The 15,609-nt window shown below is 52.2% G+C and overlaps 1 protein-coding gene across 3 annotated transcripts in view; it reads right to left on the bottom strand.

Annotated features, from left to right (window-relative positions):
* The window catches only part of Tbl1x (transducin beta like 1 X-linked), a 180,130-nt gene that overhangs the window by 23,434 nt on the left and 141,087 nt on the right, over positions 1-15,609 (bottom strand). For all 3 annotated transcript variants that reach the window (XM_071606828.1, XM_071606826.1, XM_071606827.1), the window contains exons 5-6: positions 3,252-3,397; positions 818-1,097 (exon numbers count right to left, since the gene is read on the bottom strand). In XM_071606828.1, coding sequence (XP_071462929.1) covers positions 818-1,097; positions 3,252-3,397 — 426 coding nt within the window. The remainder of the gene's footprint in view (positions 1-817; positions 1,098-3,251; positions 3,398-15,609) is intronic.

Below are 15,609 nucleotides of genomic sequence, written 5' to 3'. Positions count from 1 at the left end.
TGGGCCTTATGAATAGTGATCCTGTAGGATGTGACTGGGGGTCTTTATCTTGTGTTGGGTGATGGCCTTTGTGCCACCTGACTGTAACCTGTGGATGGTAAATAGCCACAGAGCATGGCCATGGGTTGACGCCTCAGAGGCCATTAGGCAGCTCTCTGCAAGAGGGGAAGCCGCGGCAATGGGACTATGGGGTCAGATGCCAGTGTCACATTTTCCTTCACCCTCCAGCTGCATGAAGGAAACCGGTTTCTAACTAAGGAAGCACACACGCACTACATACACACACATGCACACACTCAGCCACACCACACATGCACATATACACACAAACATGCACATGCATGTGAACTCGGACCCCCAAGCAGAACCTCTGGAGTTCATAAGGATCTCTGGTTTATCTGCTCAACATTCCTGAGCAAATGCCTAACAGGGACTAACCTCCAGGGGCAGACCAAATAAGATGACTCCCCATGCCTGGGCGGGGTGCGCGAGAAGTCACGGTGAGCTCAACTCTTACCCCACCGTTTGGCCTAAAGCCTGAACAGTGCGAGGCTCGAGGCTGGACCAAAGGCCTCTGGGAACAGCACCTTTGCTCTTGTTGGACAGGCCTCATACTGGACGTGGCCTGGATGGGCTTGGGTTCTCAGAAGAGCAAGATCCCCTACAACCAAGGATCCTGCAGCCAAGGTGAATTTGGATGGGAAAGGCGGCAGGCCGACCTCCCAAGGCCGGCCGTTTGCAAAAAGCCCTGCGAGGTGGTCCTGGCGCAGGAGCGCGATGTGCCCGGAGCCCGGGAGCCCCGACGCCCCACACTTACTTATTGCGTGCGCGCCGTTCTCCTCCCCGTTCACCGTGGCCTCTCCATTCTTTGGTGGGTTTTGCTGGGAAACGGCTGCGGGGGCTGGGGTGGCTGCGGTGGCGGTGGCGGTGGCGGTGGCTGTGGCCGTGGCGGCAGCGGCTGCGGCGGCGGCGTTGGCCTGCTGCTGCTGCGCGAGCTTCTCCCTGAACGCCTGCTGCCGCGTCTGCACCACGTCGGGCATCACGGCGTCGATCAGGGACAGGGACTCTATGGGGCGGCCGTCGAACACCGTGCCATCCTGCGGAAGCAAGCTGGTCAGCTCCCGCGCACGGGGACGCCCCGTCCGGGGTGCAGTGGGCACCCACGGGAGCAGGCTGCAGGGACTCCGTGCAGGGGCGGCCGGTCCTGGAGACCCAGCTGCAGTGCTCAATCCCGAGTGGCAGCTCTGACATCCGGTAAGCAGCGAGCCACATCTGGGCATTAAGGACACCTGCCCAGAACCACTTCATCCCGTGACAGTCTGCATCCTGGGGGACATTTCTGGAGCCACCGGGTGGAGGGAGGTGGCGGGGTGGCGAGGTGCTGCACTGCCCTCGGGTGGGTGGAGGCCAGGAATGCAGCCCCACGTCCTCTAGCACACAGGGGGTTTTTCCAAGAGACCCCTGCCCCCAGCACAGAATCTTGAGGCTGGGAATCCACCCCCGTGCTAAGGGCTGCTGGAAAGTCTGTGAATAACCAGCCACTTAGGTGGGAGGGGGAACTCTTTGGTAGCATTAAGCACAATTTAGAAATGACTACGCCATTCAGCATTTGATTACCGGTGCGTTTGTCCACTTGATTTAATAAAATAAGCACTTGGGGCTATTTGGGATGACTTCCTGGGTTCCAAGGACGGCCCCGATGAAGCCATGATGTAACCCACAACAAAAATTGCTTGGTTCTGAGTCACATTTTTATGGATCGCCGTTTGATTCTCTGGTTTGTATCAACCATGAAAAATTTCTCAACACACTTCAAAATACGGGAGGAAGTTCGTTCAGATATTTGAGTTGCATGAAATGCAACAAGCCTCCACACTGCGTCTGCCGAGTGCTGAACTTGAATTACCTCCGAAATGAGGAGGAATTGAGGCACATCAGCCCACCCGATTTCTGATGACGATGCACTGTTTGAAATCACAGAAACTATAGGAAACGATATACACCGCCTCCCCAGCCCCCTGCCCCTTGGACTGTAGCCGTGGAAGCACTGGCCGAGGCTGAGCAGTCCTGATGCTCCCAGGTGACCTTCCTCCTTCATGCAGTCCCACCCCAAACAGCTGGCCAAGGTGCCAGACGATATCTGCCCGCGGTAATGAAAACACCTCCTCATCTACATTCTAGAGCACACTGTCGCATTTTCTTAAATGACTGGAAACTTCTGCCAAGTGAGATCTTTCATCGACCTCTAGACACCCTGGCGTTTGGGTGGCTGAAACATCACGGAGGGATTTTGGCCTTGAGAGCCACAGGAAACGGGCAGGCAGAGGAAAATCAGATCACTACATCCCCCAATCTGAGAGCTTGTGGGGGACTAGGGGTCATGTGCTCATCTCCCCACGATTGCTGGTTCTACAGACACAGACCAGGTGGGGCCTGAAAGAGTCCGGCAGACCACTCGCACACAAGCAATGTTAAGGAGAGGAGGAGGACACTACCAAGGAAGGAGGAGCAAGAGGCAGGCAGACTGGGATGGTTTCCAAGACACAGGCTGGTGAAAAATGGCCGACGAATTCATGAGACAGAAGATACATTATTTCTGAAATAAAGTTGAATAAAATGCTCTGAATAAGAAAGGCGTGTAAGGGTCAGACTAGTGTCAGAGAAAACAGGAGGGAGGGAGCCCTGGAAGGCTGGGTGTGCTGGGCAGGACAGCTCAGGGTAGGCTGTGGCCAGATCTCTGAGGAGGGTGGAGTTCAGTAAGGGTGGGATCCAGGTGAAGATGGCCAGAGATTCTATGGATGTCAGGAAGCCAAAAGAATCTTCTCTAGAGAATCTCCAGTACAGAGACGGGTGAGGAAGCCCTTTAGAACCTGAATGATCAATCCTCCAATGTGCTATAAAACTGGCACCAACACTCTCTCAATCTGAAAGGCACCAGGGGACACAAGCGAATTGGTAGGATTCAGTTCACTGCTCCGTCCTCAGCCTCTGAATATAATCATAAAAATAATCCTGACAACCTCTCACTGGAGGATCACCCTCTCTCCTCCTGACGCTCCTTCCGGTCGTGCCTGTGATTCTGCATATTTACATGGAAAACACAGATCCCCGTAAGCGGGACAGTGAAGGCTGCAGAAGCCCACCCCGAGACGGCCCAGGGAAGCCCGGACTCCGTCCTGCACCCTGCTCATGCACATCTAGATGCAGGGCTCTGCGGGCTAGCGGTGGGGCAGGCCCCGGGGTGTGCCTACCTCGTTGATGCTGATCTCGGCCTCCACATACTGCAGTCCCTTCTGAAGGATGGAGATGAGGGCAGCCGGCGGCACTAGTGTCCCGTTGATGTTGGACTGGCTGATGTGGCTCTCGATCCCAAACGTGAAGGCCGAGTGGGAGAAACCTGCCGGAGGAGGAAGCCAAGCGGGTGGAGGTGAGAGGACATGAGGCCAAGGTCACCCCGTGTGGGTGCGAGGTGGGAAATGCCCACAACAGAACAGCCTTCCCAGCCCACAGATGTGCCTTGACTAACGTGGGGGTGACGCCTCCATAAACCCGCGGGAAGCTGGAAATGCACAGAGCAGCCCTGACCCGCCGGCACCACAGCTTCGCCCGGCCAACCGTAGGGGCGTTCAGAACCTTCATCACCTGGCATCTGGGCAGAAACCATTAAGGCAAAGCCCGCTCTACAACCAAGCGCTGAAGTCTCTCCCGGACCTGCAGAGATGGCGCTGCAGTTTAGGCTGGGTGTCCTCCAAGGCCCCTGTGTTGAAGGCTTCATCCCAGCCCAGAGTGCTAACAGGTGGTAGTGGAACCTTTGATAGGTAGGGCCTACTGGGAGGAAGTTGGCTTGCTGGGGGTGAGGCCTTGGAGGGGGATATTGGGACCCCAGCCCTCTCCTGTCTGCGGTGAGGTGAGTGGTTCCTTCCTCCCTATGCTCCCACCATAGGTCCAGAGGCAACAGGGCCAAGCAACCATGGACCAGAAGTCTGAAACCGTGAGTCAAAGCAAACCTTTCCTCCGTATAAGCCAAGTATCTCAGGCATTTTGTCACAGTAATGGGAAGCTCACACTGATGGGCATCTTGTACGTTATGGGATCTAAAGACACAAAACACAGTATCCAAAAAGTGCCGACAATATAGCATACTGTACGGAATGGGCTTCCATCTCATGACCACATGGGTGACAGGGAGCTACAGCTATCTAGAGAGAGGGCACGTGCCCTTCTATAGCTTGCTTGGGGAAAGAGCCAAATTCAAAATTTGAAGTAAGGTTTCCACTGAATTCCTATTGCCTGTGCACCACCGTGAAGCTGAAAAACTAAGCTGAAACATCTGTAAGTTGCCACCGACTATGTCAAGAAGCAGAACACAGCACGGTGTGCCTGAGTGCCCTGGGCTGGATGTGTCTGTCACAGAAATTCAACCTCAGGCTTCCACCGACTCCTGGTTTGAATTGCTCTTTGCCGTAGCTCAGTGCTGGTCTGTGCCCCAGCTGCAGTGCACGTGAGGAGCTGTCCCTCAGCCCAAGAAGAGGGCAGCCGGTGCCTGGCTCAGAATGCTCACAGGCAGGCGGGGACAGACAACCACACACCAAACACCCCAGGGTAAGAGGCTGCTCAGGCCAGCGGGTGTGGCATCGAGCAGTTCTCCGGAAGCTGGGGATTCTCCCTTTTCTGTTTTTGCTTTCTTGACGCATTATAATGATGCATAACCTGGGATCCGTCCATGTGCTTAACGGTTTGATCCGTCTCATTCCCCAGCACCTCCAACATGCCAGGCACGTGCTCTACCGCCCAGCTACACCAGCCCTTTCCCGATTTCTTCTCCTTGTCTCCAAACGCCAGCTGCTAATAAGCAAAATGCTTGAAAAATTCCAGACGTTTTCAGATAAGCTTTGGATGATGGTACTTGAAAGATGGATGTTAGAAAACACAAAGAAAACGGCTCTGCAGGGGAGGGCATGCGAGACTGGGGGACTGAGGATCAGGGACCTTCCACAGCCCTTTCTCGGGGACAGAGGGGTAGCACTCTACTGACAGATGCCTGTGGCAGGTGTTCTCACTCCTGCTTTCTTTGTAAAGTGACCTCTGTGGTTAGGAGCAAGCACTCCCAATTCCCCCGTTAGGAAGTTCTGCTCACTATGACAGCATCACTGGCCTGCAGGCCACAGACCTCCCTATGCCAGAGGAGGGGCCTCTCAGCCTTGCTCGGCCCTGGCCTCTTTCAGCCAGCCAGACGGGGTCAGCCATGGACCCTGTGGCCCTCTGCCTAGGCCCCTCTGCCTCTCCCCCTCCACACATAGGCTGCCGTTGCAATAACCCATCTGCCCACTAGGGGGGAATGTTCCTCCACGTCGGAGACTGCCGTGTGTTCTCCTCCTCCCCTCTTTCCCACTCTCGCCTCAACCCACATCGCCTGGTTACACACAGAATCCGGAGCTTGTATTTATCTAATAAAGTAATATGGTGGTTGCTATTCATTTTACAATCAGTCGCACAGAATCTTGCATCTCTCTTTACAACACCACCACTACCTAATTAGGTTGCTGTTCAGAATCCCTCTCCACTGCTCTGTTTAGATAGAGGCTGGGCCTCTAGGAGGCAGTAAGAACTAGATGAGGCCAGGAGTGGAGCCTGCAAGACTGAGTCCCGGTGGTTTACAAGAAGAGAAAGAATCCAAAGACAAGGGTGTGCTGCCCGTCTCCTGTGGTGAGGTGAGTGCACCCCTCCTCCCTATGCTCCCACCATAGGTCCACGTCTCCTGCCTCCTGCCATGTGATGCTGTGCACCAACGAGGCCATTGACAGAAGGAGCCCCTCGACCTTGGACCACCACACCACAGTTAAAACGAAACTCTCAGGCTCAGAGGCAAAGCACTGGCCCAGCTTGCATAAGGCCTTGGATTCCATCCCCCAGCACTGCTAAACATAAATATTGCTTTCTTCTTTATAAAGTAACCTCCCTCAGGTATTTCATTATAGCAAAACAGACCAGTACATTGGAGGACATAACCAAAGTCCCTTTATGGTTGACTATCTTGACTCTCTCTCCACCTTCATTTCCTATGACCTCCCTACCCCAGCCCCAGGCCTTGCACAACCAATGACTGTATTATCCCAAGTTTTGGTCATTCAGGTTTCTGGAGAGGTGGAGACTACAAAAACTCCAATGGACAGAGGGAGCGGGGCCACAGTAGATTCTCGGCTTGACGCCCTGCTGTATGTTCAGGTCGAGGTGGCTGCTCTCTCCTAAGACTTCGTGATTCTCGTGGTTCACAGGAGCCATAGCCCTGGCCGTCTTCCCTTCTGTGTCCCGACTAGCTGACGCCACTGAGCATTGCAGGTCACAGGCCATTTCTCATCCTCCTGGTTTCACAAAAAGGCCCAGGGAAGGACTGGGCACGCATTGGCCCCTGACAGGGCTGGTCTCGTACTGACCCTGCTGCAAAAACCTACAGGAATCCAGGGGGGCCTCCTGCAGCCACTCTCTGCTCTACTTACCTGTGTACACATCAGGTTCCCCAGAGCTTTTGAGGGATCTGATCCATAAGCAATGGAACGAACACTGGAGGGACAAACCCACGTCACTCAGCTTGTAGGGGTGGGGTCACAAGACAACACTCAGCCACCACAGACCAGCATGATCTGCGGCCTGCACCCGAAACCAGCATTAACTGCTATTTAGCGGGTGCCAAGGGACTGTGTGAGGCCATCTTGGAAGACATGGCACCTCCAGATGCGTCTCTTCCAGGGCCAGGCTTTCCTCCACCACCACCAGCACCCCACCCTCCCCCAAATGGACTCCAAGGCTGATTAACACGTTCAGTGTGCCCTAGTGGGGACCTCTCCATCTGCACCCGTCAGCTCTCCCTCGGTGTTCGACACAGCTCTGCCGTCCAGTGAGTCATACATAGAGTCCAAGATCAGAATGCAAGTGACAGACAGCACCCTAGCGTGGGCCATGGTGGAAGGTACCAAAGTAGTCACAAGGGAGGAGAACGAGGGCTTGGCAGCGTCGTGATGGAAGGTTGTGTGAGGGCCATGGGTTGGTGACCTTGGTGCCAACCTCTAGGCCAGCCTGAAGCCAGCAGGCTCGCCACTTACAAGAGTGTCCCAGTGAGCCCACTCAGGGGTTCCCGACACACCTTGGCTGACATTCTTGGCCGTAGCGGAGGCTGCGTTCTGTGCACTGAAGGGTGCCAAGCAGCACTACCCTTGAGCTCTCCCCTCTAGATGCCAGTAGCATCCCTCCTCCCAGCCTGCCAATCAAACATGTCTCCAGACGTGTCCAATCGACCCCACCCTGGTTGGGAACCAGTGAGCTGGTTTTGATGCCCTCAAAAGGGGATGCCTCACTACCAGCAGCTCTACTCAACCCCCATTCCTGCTCGATTCTGGATTGCTGCCAGGGAACACCTATGTGGCCATTCCCCAGAGACTCCAGATAACTCACAGTACTGCTAGAGAACAGCTGGGTGAGCAAAAATATCGCCAGGCAGAAAGCCGAGGTACAACTGAGATGATCCAAGAAAGGCCTAAAACAAGGGCCACATTTTAAAAAGAATGGCCAAGTCCTGTCTGTCTGGAACAAAAAGGTCCTCCAGCCTCACAAGAGAAGACGACTGTTATGTGAATCTGTCTCACCTACCTGGGCAAGAAGAGTAGACTTAAAATACACCAAGAGCTCGTTTTGTTTCTTGTGATCGCCACACTGCTACAACACAGCCACGTCCACAAATGGCTTCCCAAACTGCTGGGAGTTAACACAGTGCACCATTACGCCCAAGCAATGCTGGCCCTTGGAAATAGCGCTTATTCAGCAGAACAGACGCTTAATACTCAAGCAGCCGTGGGGGTGGGCTTTGCATCTCTGGCCCTAATCAACACCGAGGGCACCCATGTGCGGCATTAAGAGCCGAGTTCTCATTAAGCAGTTAGCAGACTTGCATACTTGGAATACTCAGACTCAAAGCCAATGGGCACAGGAGGTTTATTTCTAAACAGTCCGGGTGAAGGGTTGGCAAACTGAGGCCCATAGGGAGTCTGGCCCACTACCTGTGTTTTTAAATAAAGCTTTATTGGAACAAAGCCTCGTTCATGAGTTGCTAAATTGCCTATGGCTGATTTGAACCTTCCCTGGCAGAGTGCTAAAGAGTTGCGACAGACACCTCGCAGCCCACAAAGCTCAAGGGAAGCTGCTGGCCATCCTACCGCGCACACAGCAGCCTCCACCCCATGACCAAGAAGGATCTGGCCCCAAGTCTGAATAGTGCCAAGGTGGAGAAACCCCGTTTTCAGATCCCTCTTCCCCCCTGCCTAGTGTCCCTTCCTGATGGCAGCCTCTCTTGCCCTTCAACAGGAGTGGTCGCTGTCTTGTCCGAGCCCCATCAGCATGACTCCCTAGCCTTCTGTTTCCACGGTCACGTGGGGTGTTCCACCCGTTCAGGAGCATCTGAGGGCACGGAGCCCATTCACTGTCTGGGGCACACAGTACCCCCATCACCACTCCAGCTGCAGCCGCTGGTGCTCAAGGAGTGTCGCTGAACTTGACGGACAGCGGAAAGAAACCAGAGCGCCTGGTGTCAATGAACGGTGGTGAGAATCAAACCGCGTCTTCACTATTTCCAAACAGAGGACTTTAAAGGAAAAGGACAAGAATTAAAGATTTTTGGCACGACAGAAAGAAAAGCGAATTCTGAAACCAAAGATGACTGTCATATAAAGGGTAGTTTCAAAACTGTGAAGAGGGATCTCGGTCACAAACTGTTCATGTTTAATAATAACTACAACAATAAAGATAATGACACCAAGGGCTTTCTAAAAAATCAATCAAAGAGCCTTGGCAAAAACCTATGAATGAAAAAACCCACATTGCAGATGAGGAAACCAAGTCACAGGGCAGGTAAGAGATCTCCGTGAGGTCCTGGAATTCCATGTCCTACAAGGTCCCCTCCAGTGCTAAAATTCTACATCAAGAAAAATTACCTCCACATCCTGCTGAGATCTGAGGGGCTGTTGTTTAAGGCAGTGACTGAAACACAAAGAGCCACCTCCCGAGACAGGTAAGCAACTCTGGGTCTGGCCCTGGGATTCACAGATACCCAACAGGCACTGGCTGACACTTCTCCAACCCAGTGTGTCGAAGGGAATGGAGGAGGACGATGGCGTCATCCAGAAACCCAGGTGGTGGACGGTCCTTTTGTTTCCACAAAAACTAACATCCCTATTCACAGCCCTGCGCTCTCCAAGGTCAACATTTCCTGGTCAAGGTTTCTCCTGTAGAACTGCAGCTGCCTGAAAGCCACCGGCTCCCCTGCCAGAGGTGAGTCAAGGTGGTGGTGGAAGGAGGTGCTGATAAAATCAACAAGGGGGAGAGGCCAAGGGCGACCATGCAGGAGCAGGGCAGACCAATCCAGAGCACCCTCTCTCTTCGACTTAGCAACAGTCAACAGAAAGAGTAAGAGCTGGGTATTGCATCCTGCTCTCTGGGGCTTGCTTGCACTCTCTTTGAACAGTGATGGATTAGTTTCCCCAGAGAATCACATTTTCTGCCCAACAAGCAATTCTGAACCTATGTAAACTTGTTTTATCTGTGGTGAAAGGCACACAAATATGCTGAGAATTCTTTTTTTGATTTTGCTGTGGACATCACAGAGCATGTTCACATCACCTTTACAACCACGACATAAATGTTTTAAAAAAAAAAAATCCTGCAAAACCCAATATGACTCCCAAACTAATTCTCCGAGAACAAAAGCAGGGAGAAATGTTCTTAGGGGCTGCAGATGGGTTCTAGATGACCTGCCCACCGTAACATGGAATTTAGCATAAAATGGAACTGCCTTGGCTGGCATCCCAAAGAAAATACCAGAAGGATCTCGTTAAAAATCGGGTTTCGCTTATAACATCTGGCCAGACCCCAAGGCTGGCGGTTAAGTACAGTGTGGGCTCAGATGACTGCACACCATGTGGCCATGCCAACATCATTTTAATATCCTCTCAACACGGGAAACATGAGCCCCTGCTCAGGTGATAAACTAAAGGTTGCCTCGGCCTCCCCAGCCATGATGGCCTTGGGGCGAGACGCCTGTGGGGGCCCTGGTGGGTGGGTGGACAAGGAGGTGCCTTCCTGTCAAGGGTCACAGAGTCTCAGCATAAGCAGTTGACCTCACTTCCCGGCTTCAGTTAGGGAACGCGAGACTCAGCCAGTTTTTAATGAATAGCGCCGTTAGAAGCCTCAACAGAAATTTAACAGAAAGTTATCCCAAGGTGGAAGAACTAACTTACATTATTATACCATCAGCACAATCCCTGTTCTCACACTGGGGAACTTCAGGTCTCTCTTGTCCACGTGGATTGATTCATATGTATAATCCTCGTGGTCATAGAACACTGGATTTCTGTGTTTTTTGTTTTTTTTTTTTAAATAAACCTGACACAATATGAACATTTTCATTTGTGGCTTATTGGTCTCGGTAGCCACCACGGAGAAGACACGTGACTCACTCCATCTCCGAGTAGAGTTTTCAAAACTGAACTAAAGGCTTCTGAGGACAGGTCCCAAGGTTCTGGATGGTGATAATCTCTGCTGCCAGTCTCATTTTCCAGAATCTTCTCCATCCCTCTCCTCTTCTTTCTAGGACTTAGTGAACTCAGGGGTGCTTTATCACTGAGCTACACCCCCTAGCCCTTTCTGTTTTGAGAGGGGGTCTTGCTAAATTGCTTCGGTCTCGCTAAGTTGCCATCCCCCTGCCTCAGTCTCCTGAGCTGTTGGGATGACAGGCTTGTGCTTCTGCATCCAGCTGCTGCACACGTTTAATATCACACTTATCTGCCTCTGTGACAGTCAGCTCTTCAGGTATCTGTGATCCTCCCTGGGCAGGGAGAAGAAATAAGATTTCTAGCTCTGTCTGTCTTCATCCTAGCAGGGAGGGCAGTGCCTCCACTTAACAACTTACCAAGAGACATTTGTAGAACTGGAAATTGTGATAAGTGCTATATCCCTGAACACCAACAACTCTCAGCTGGGCACATGGGACACACCTGTATCCCAGCTACCAGGGAGGCTGAGGCAGGAGGATTTCAAGTTTGAGGCCTACCTTATAAACTGTCAAAATAAAAATAAAAAGGGCTCAGACTGCAGCTCAGTGGCAGACAGACTGCATGGCAGGCACTCGGTCCCAGGTACCATGTCTAGTACCAAGGGGAAAACCCTAGAACCTCACACTCCCTGAGGGTACTCAAAGTGATTTTAAGTAGCACAGGGACAAATGTTTAAAATTTTACTTAACGTGTGCTATACCGACAGACATAGACGGAACTAACGTACCAGTATCTACCAGTATGCTTTAGAGGAGTGGTTCAACTTAAGGAAAAATATTAGAGAATATTAATAAAATATGCAAACATGGCAAAAGTTCAGATGATCAGTGAAGAGCAGAGAGGCTGAGAAACGTACGTTCAGACAGTCGGGAGGACAGAGGTTTTCCGAGCAGGAGGAAGTCGAGAATGTGAGCGCACACCATTGGCTCATGGGAGGGTGAGTCTCAGGCAGAAGTGGCTCAGTGACAGTCCACAGGACAAAATCTGGCCGTGACCTGTTTTTGTAAATAGTTTTATTGGGACACAGCTCTTGCCATGTGCTTCCATGATTTCAGGGGCTGTTTCTGCACCATGAAGACAGAGATGAACGGTTTTGACACAAGCTAAAATATGACTAAGCCCTCGCCTCAGGGAGACCTGGACTGGGGGCAAAGCAGTCCTTGCGATCACACTTTCCGAAAAGCCCAACTTGTTTTATGGGGCCGGGATGATCCCAGTTCCCAGCCTGGATGAGGAAACTTGAAAAGGAACATCCCGGCCCCGTTTTCCTCAGGAAGATGAGTGTGCACACACCAGACGAGGTGTCGGCAGACCAAGTTCAGCCACATATTCAAAAAGGACAAACTGTCCCAGCCAAGCAGAGTGTATCCCAGGAGTGCAGGTTTAATATCAGAAAATACACTGATGACTTCACCGCATGAAAAACATCAAGAGAAATCCTTCAGGAGGAGGAAGATCCTGCCAAGGGGTCCATGAAAAAAATGCACCGCATCACTAAGCGCCAGGGGAATAAGAAAAAGGAAAAAGAGGTGACATCACAAAACTTAGGCTCTTATCAGAAAGGCCTGATGGTTAAGGATGCGAGAAAAGGAAGCCCGGACAGACGGCTGGTGGGAATGCAGACTGGCAGGGAGTCATGGAAACCGTACGTAAGTTCCCATGCAGTTTAAAAAATGAGTGACCGCACGACCCAGCAGTCCTATTGGTGACATAGGAAAGACAGGGAGCCCACCTCCTGCGCTCACCGTGCTAGTACCATCATGACAGCCAAGGTATGGAGCGGACCTCCATCCAGGGAGGGGAGGAGGCGGAGGATGTGGCGTGTGCAGACAAGGCCACCCTGGTCCACCTTTTGACAGAGAAGGAACCCTGCCGTCTGCAACGTGGATAAACCGCAGGACGCTGTTACCTGCAACAAGCCAGGCGGAGGAAGACAGCAATCGCTCATGTGTGAGACCAAAACAGCAGGACAGCAGGTGCCAGGGGCTGGGGTGAGGGCAGGGGAGACGCAGGTCAAAGCGTGCAAACCTCCAATTAGATAAGAGAAATAACTTCAAGAGACCCAGGGAACAGCATTGTTAAGAACAACGTACTGCATTTTGAAAATTGCTATTCACATGACCAAAAAATGCTAAGTGTGCAAGGTTATGCACAGTTAATTAGCTCCAACAGCCGTTCTGCACTGCATATATGCTTCAAAAACACTGTGCTGTACACTATCAACACATAAGTACACACAAATGTGGATCTGCAGATCCACATGGCCTGTTCTGAATCCTAGCCTTATGACCTCTGGGCACTCAGACCTCAGGACCTTGGCCCTCAGCTGTGGATGACACAGCGCTGCGTCTTCTTTCTTGGGGCTGACGGGAATAAACGGCTTCTCCTGTCAGGTACCGAGCATCATGCCTGGCTGTATACAGCAAGTGCTCCATAAGTGTGTGTTACTGGGACAACAGGGACAGAGGCAACCCTGACAGAGGTGGTGGAGGAGGGGGGGGGGTGAGGGAACTGGGGACAGGCGGTGGGGCAGACACCATGCAATAGAAGGCCCTGAGCACCCTTGGATTTTCTACAGTAAGCAGCGCTGTAGGCTGCATGCTGGGTGCCCACCTTCCTTCCAACGCCAGCCTGGAAGGTGAGGTCGCTAAGGAGCGGAGCCTCTGAGGGGTTGATGGGGACATGAGGGCAGACCTCTGGGGAACAGAATCGGGCTGTGTGGAAGACAGACAGTAGGGTGGGATGATATGGAGGAAAGCCTGAGAAAATGTCATCCAAAATGTCACTATGGTGCTCAGTGGAGAGATTGGGGAAGGGCACCCAGACTGGGGGTCAGTGGAGAGATTGGGGATGGACACAGAATGGGAAGGTCAGGAGAGACATTGGGGATGGACACTCAGATCTGGAGGTTGGGGGAGCGATTGGGGAAGGGCACCCAGAGCAGCTCCCTGACCACAGAGACGTGGGGGGAAAGAAAAGGACGGCACTCAGGGGACCGACGTTGATAAGAATGGCCACAGAGGCAGCAGCAAAGGTATGTGCAGAGGCTGCAGGGAAAGGGGACCAAGTGCAGGTGACGTGTTTGCTATTTGGTCTGAAAAGAGGAACAAAGGGAATTTGGCAGGAAATAAAATATGTATCAGTGAGGGACAGTTTGAAGGTCACATTAGCATTTCAGAGCAGGTTGGTCTTCAAGGTAACCGTGAACTTTGAAGAAGGCAGTGCTTGGTAAGCGCCCTTTCATCTTATCTAAAACGGGAAACCCGAGCCAGTTAGACTCTCCCAACGCACCCCCAACTTGTAAAGCAGGAGGGACTATGCAAGTCTTCCACGTCTGAACCAGGGCTGTGTTAATGACTACGGGAAACAACTGGTTATGTGATAAAGCAACTAATTCATAAAACGCTCACCTGGCCTTCATTCTAGTTGTTTCCCACTCGCTGATCAAACACCCACCACAGCAATGACAAGTCTCAATCCACAAGATTCAGGTAGTTTTACTTGAAAAAAAAAAATATTCTTTTTACGAACTTGGTGCAAATGAGGCGCTCTCTCTCCTGACACAGGTCAAAGAATTCATTCAGACAGACGAGGAGGGAGCAAAGACAGAAACCAATTAGAACAGTCAACTTAGAGCAGACCAGCAGCCGGGGGGTGACGAACATCTGGAAGGTACGAAGCACCAACCCTGCATTCTGCTCCCGAAGGTGGTTATAACCCAACCAAAAGACTGGTTGAGGAAAACGGTCTTCACCAATGAAGAGGAGGAGTTTGTGCGTAACTCGCCAACAATGCCAGCAGGTTTTCCCCCGAGAAACCGGCATCCAGGACAGGTTCCACGTAAGCTTTGGACCTGGGCAGCCGCCAGGCCGGGGCTCGGCGATCTGGCAAAGATGGTATTCTGCCAAGGGACATGAGACGGCTGCTGCTGGGGGGGTGTGGATTATTGATGCCACCAGCTAGCAGGACGATCCTTTCTTGCACATTTGCTCTCCCAAAACCCCACCACAAGGCACTGCCTACGCCCACGGGAGGCCACCAGAAGACACGAGACCAGGTTGCTTTCCACCCAGTGTAGGCTACCTTCACCCTGCACCTCCGTGGCCCTTCTCTTGGGGTCTTACTCATTTTTTGATGAAATGAATGTTTCCCTTTTATTACTGATGTCTCAAGCTAAGGCTACCAGGACTCTAAGGCCTGACCTTCCCAGTGTCCTAAGGAACCTTTTATGAGACAGGGACACACATTAGCAATGGAAATGAGCCGCTGCAGTCAAACAATATTTTTAGAGCCTCCGCTGAACAATAAGCCCTGAGCTTGTGTTTAGAGGAGCAGCCGCCGGTAAAATGACTTCCCAGATCCATGGGAACCTGCCACCGTGGGAGGCATTCACAGCCTAGGAAACCCCGGGGCCTGTGAGTAATTTGTCAGCTCCTAGGATTACAGTGGGCAAAGGCTCTTAATCACTTCTGGAGACGCAATCATTCGCAAATATTACGAGAAACACCCTCTTCTTGGTTTCCTCACCCACTCACCAGGAGCCCGGTGGGGAAAGAGATTTCAGATTGAAAGTCTGCAACTTGCAATTATTTTATTACCTGCCAGGGAAGGCTGTTGGCAGACCCTCCCCCTCCCCAAGGGGAAAAACGCTCTGGAAAATTAATAAAGATAGGCACTGCGGTTCTCACTGGGGAAGTCAGTATCTGAGTGGTGCTTCTGAGGGCAGGGCAGGGAGGCCCAGGAAAAGACGAAGAAATGAGAATTCCATCCATCCTCCTTCAACAAAAACCAGGTGTTGGCGGTCACCACAGTGGAGGGGAAAAGCATGCTGTTGGTACCCAGCAGGCCAAGGCCCGGGATGTGGCGCCACAGTCTACAAAGAAGAGACCAGTCCCCCAAGACAGAGAACAATCCACCACAAACTCACTAGTGTTGAGGCTGAGAAACCTGATGGGAAAGGGAGGCCGAAAACCTCTTATAAGTGCTTCGGCTGGTGCCCTCACCCCCAGGT

This window comes from Marmota flaviventris, chromosome X, assembly GCF_047511675.1.
Source record: "Marmota flaviventris isolate mMarFla1 chromosome X, mMarFla1.hap1, whole genome shotgun sequence".
Classification (NCBI taxonomy): domain Eukaryota; kingdom Metazoa; phylum Chordata; class Mammalia; order Rodentia; family Sciuridae; genus Marmota; species Marmota flaviventris.
This window is presented reverse-complemented; position numbering and strand designations above follow the sequence as displayed.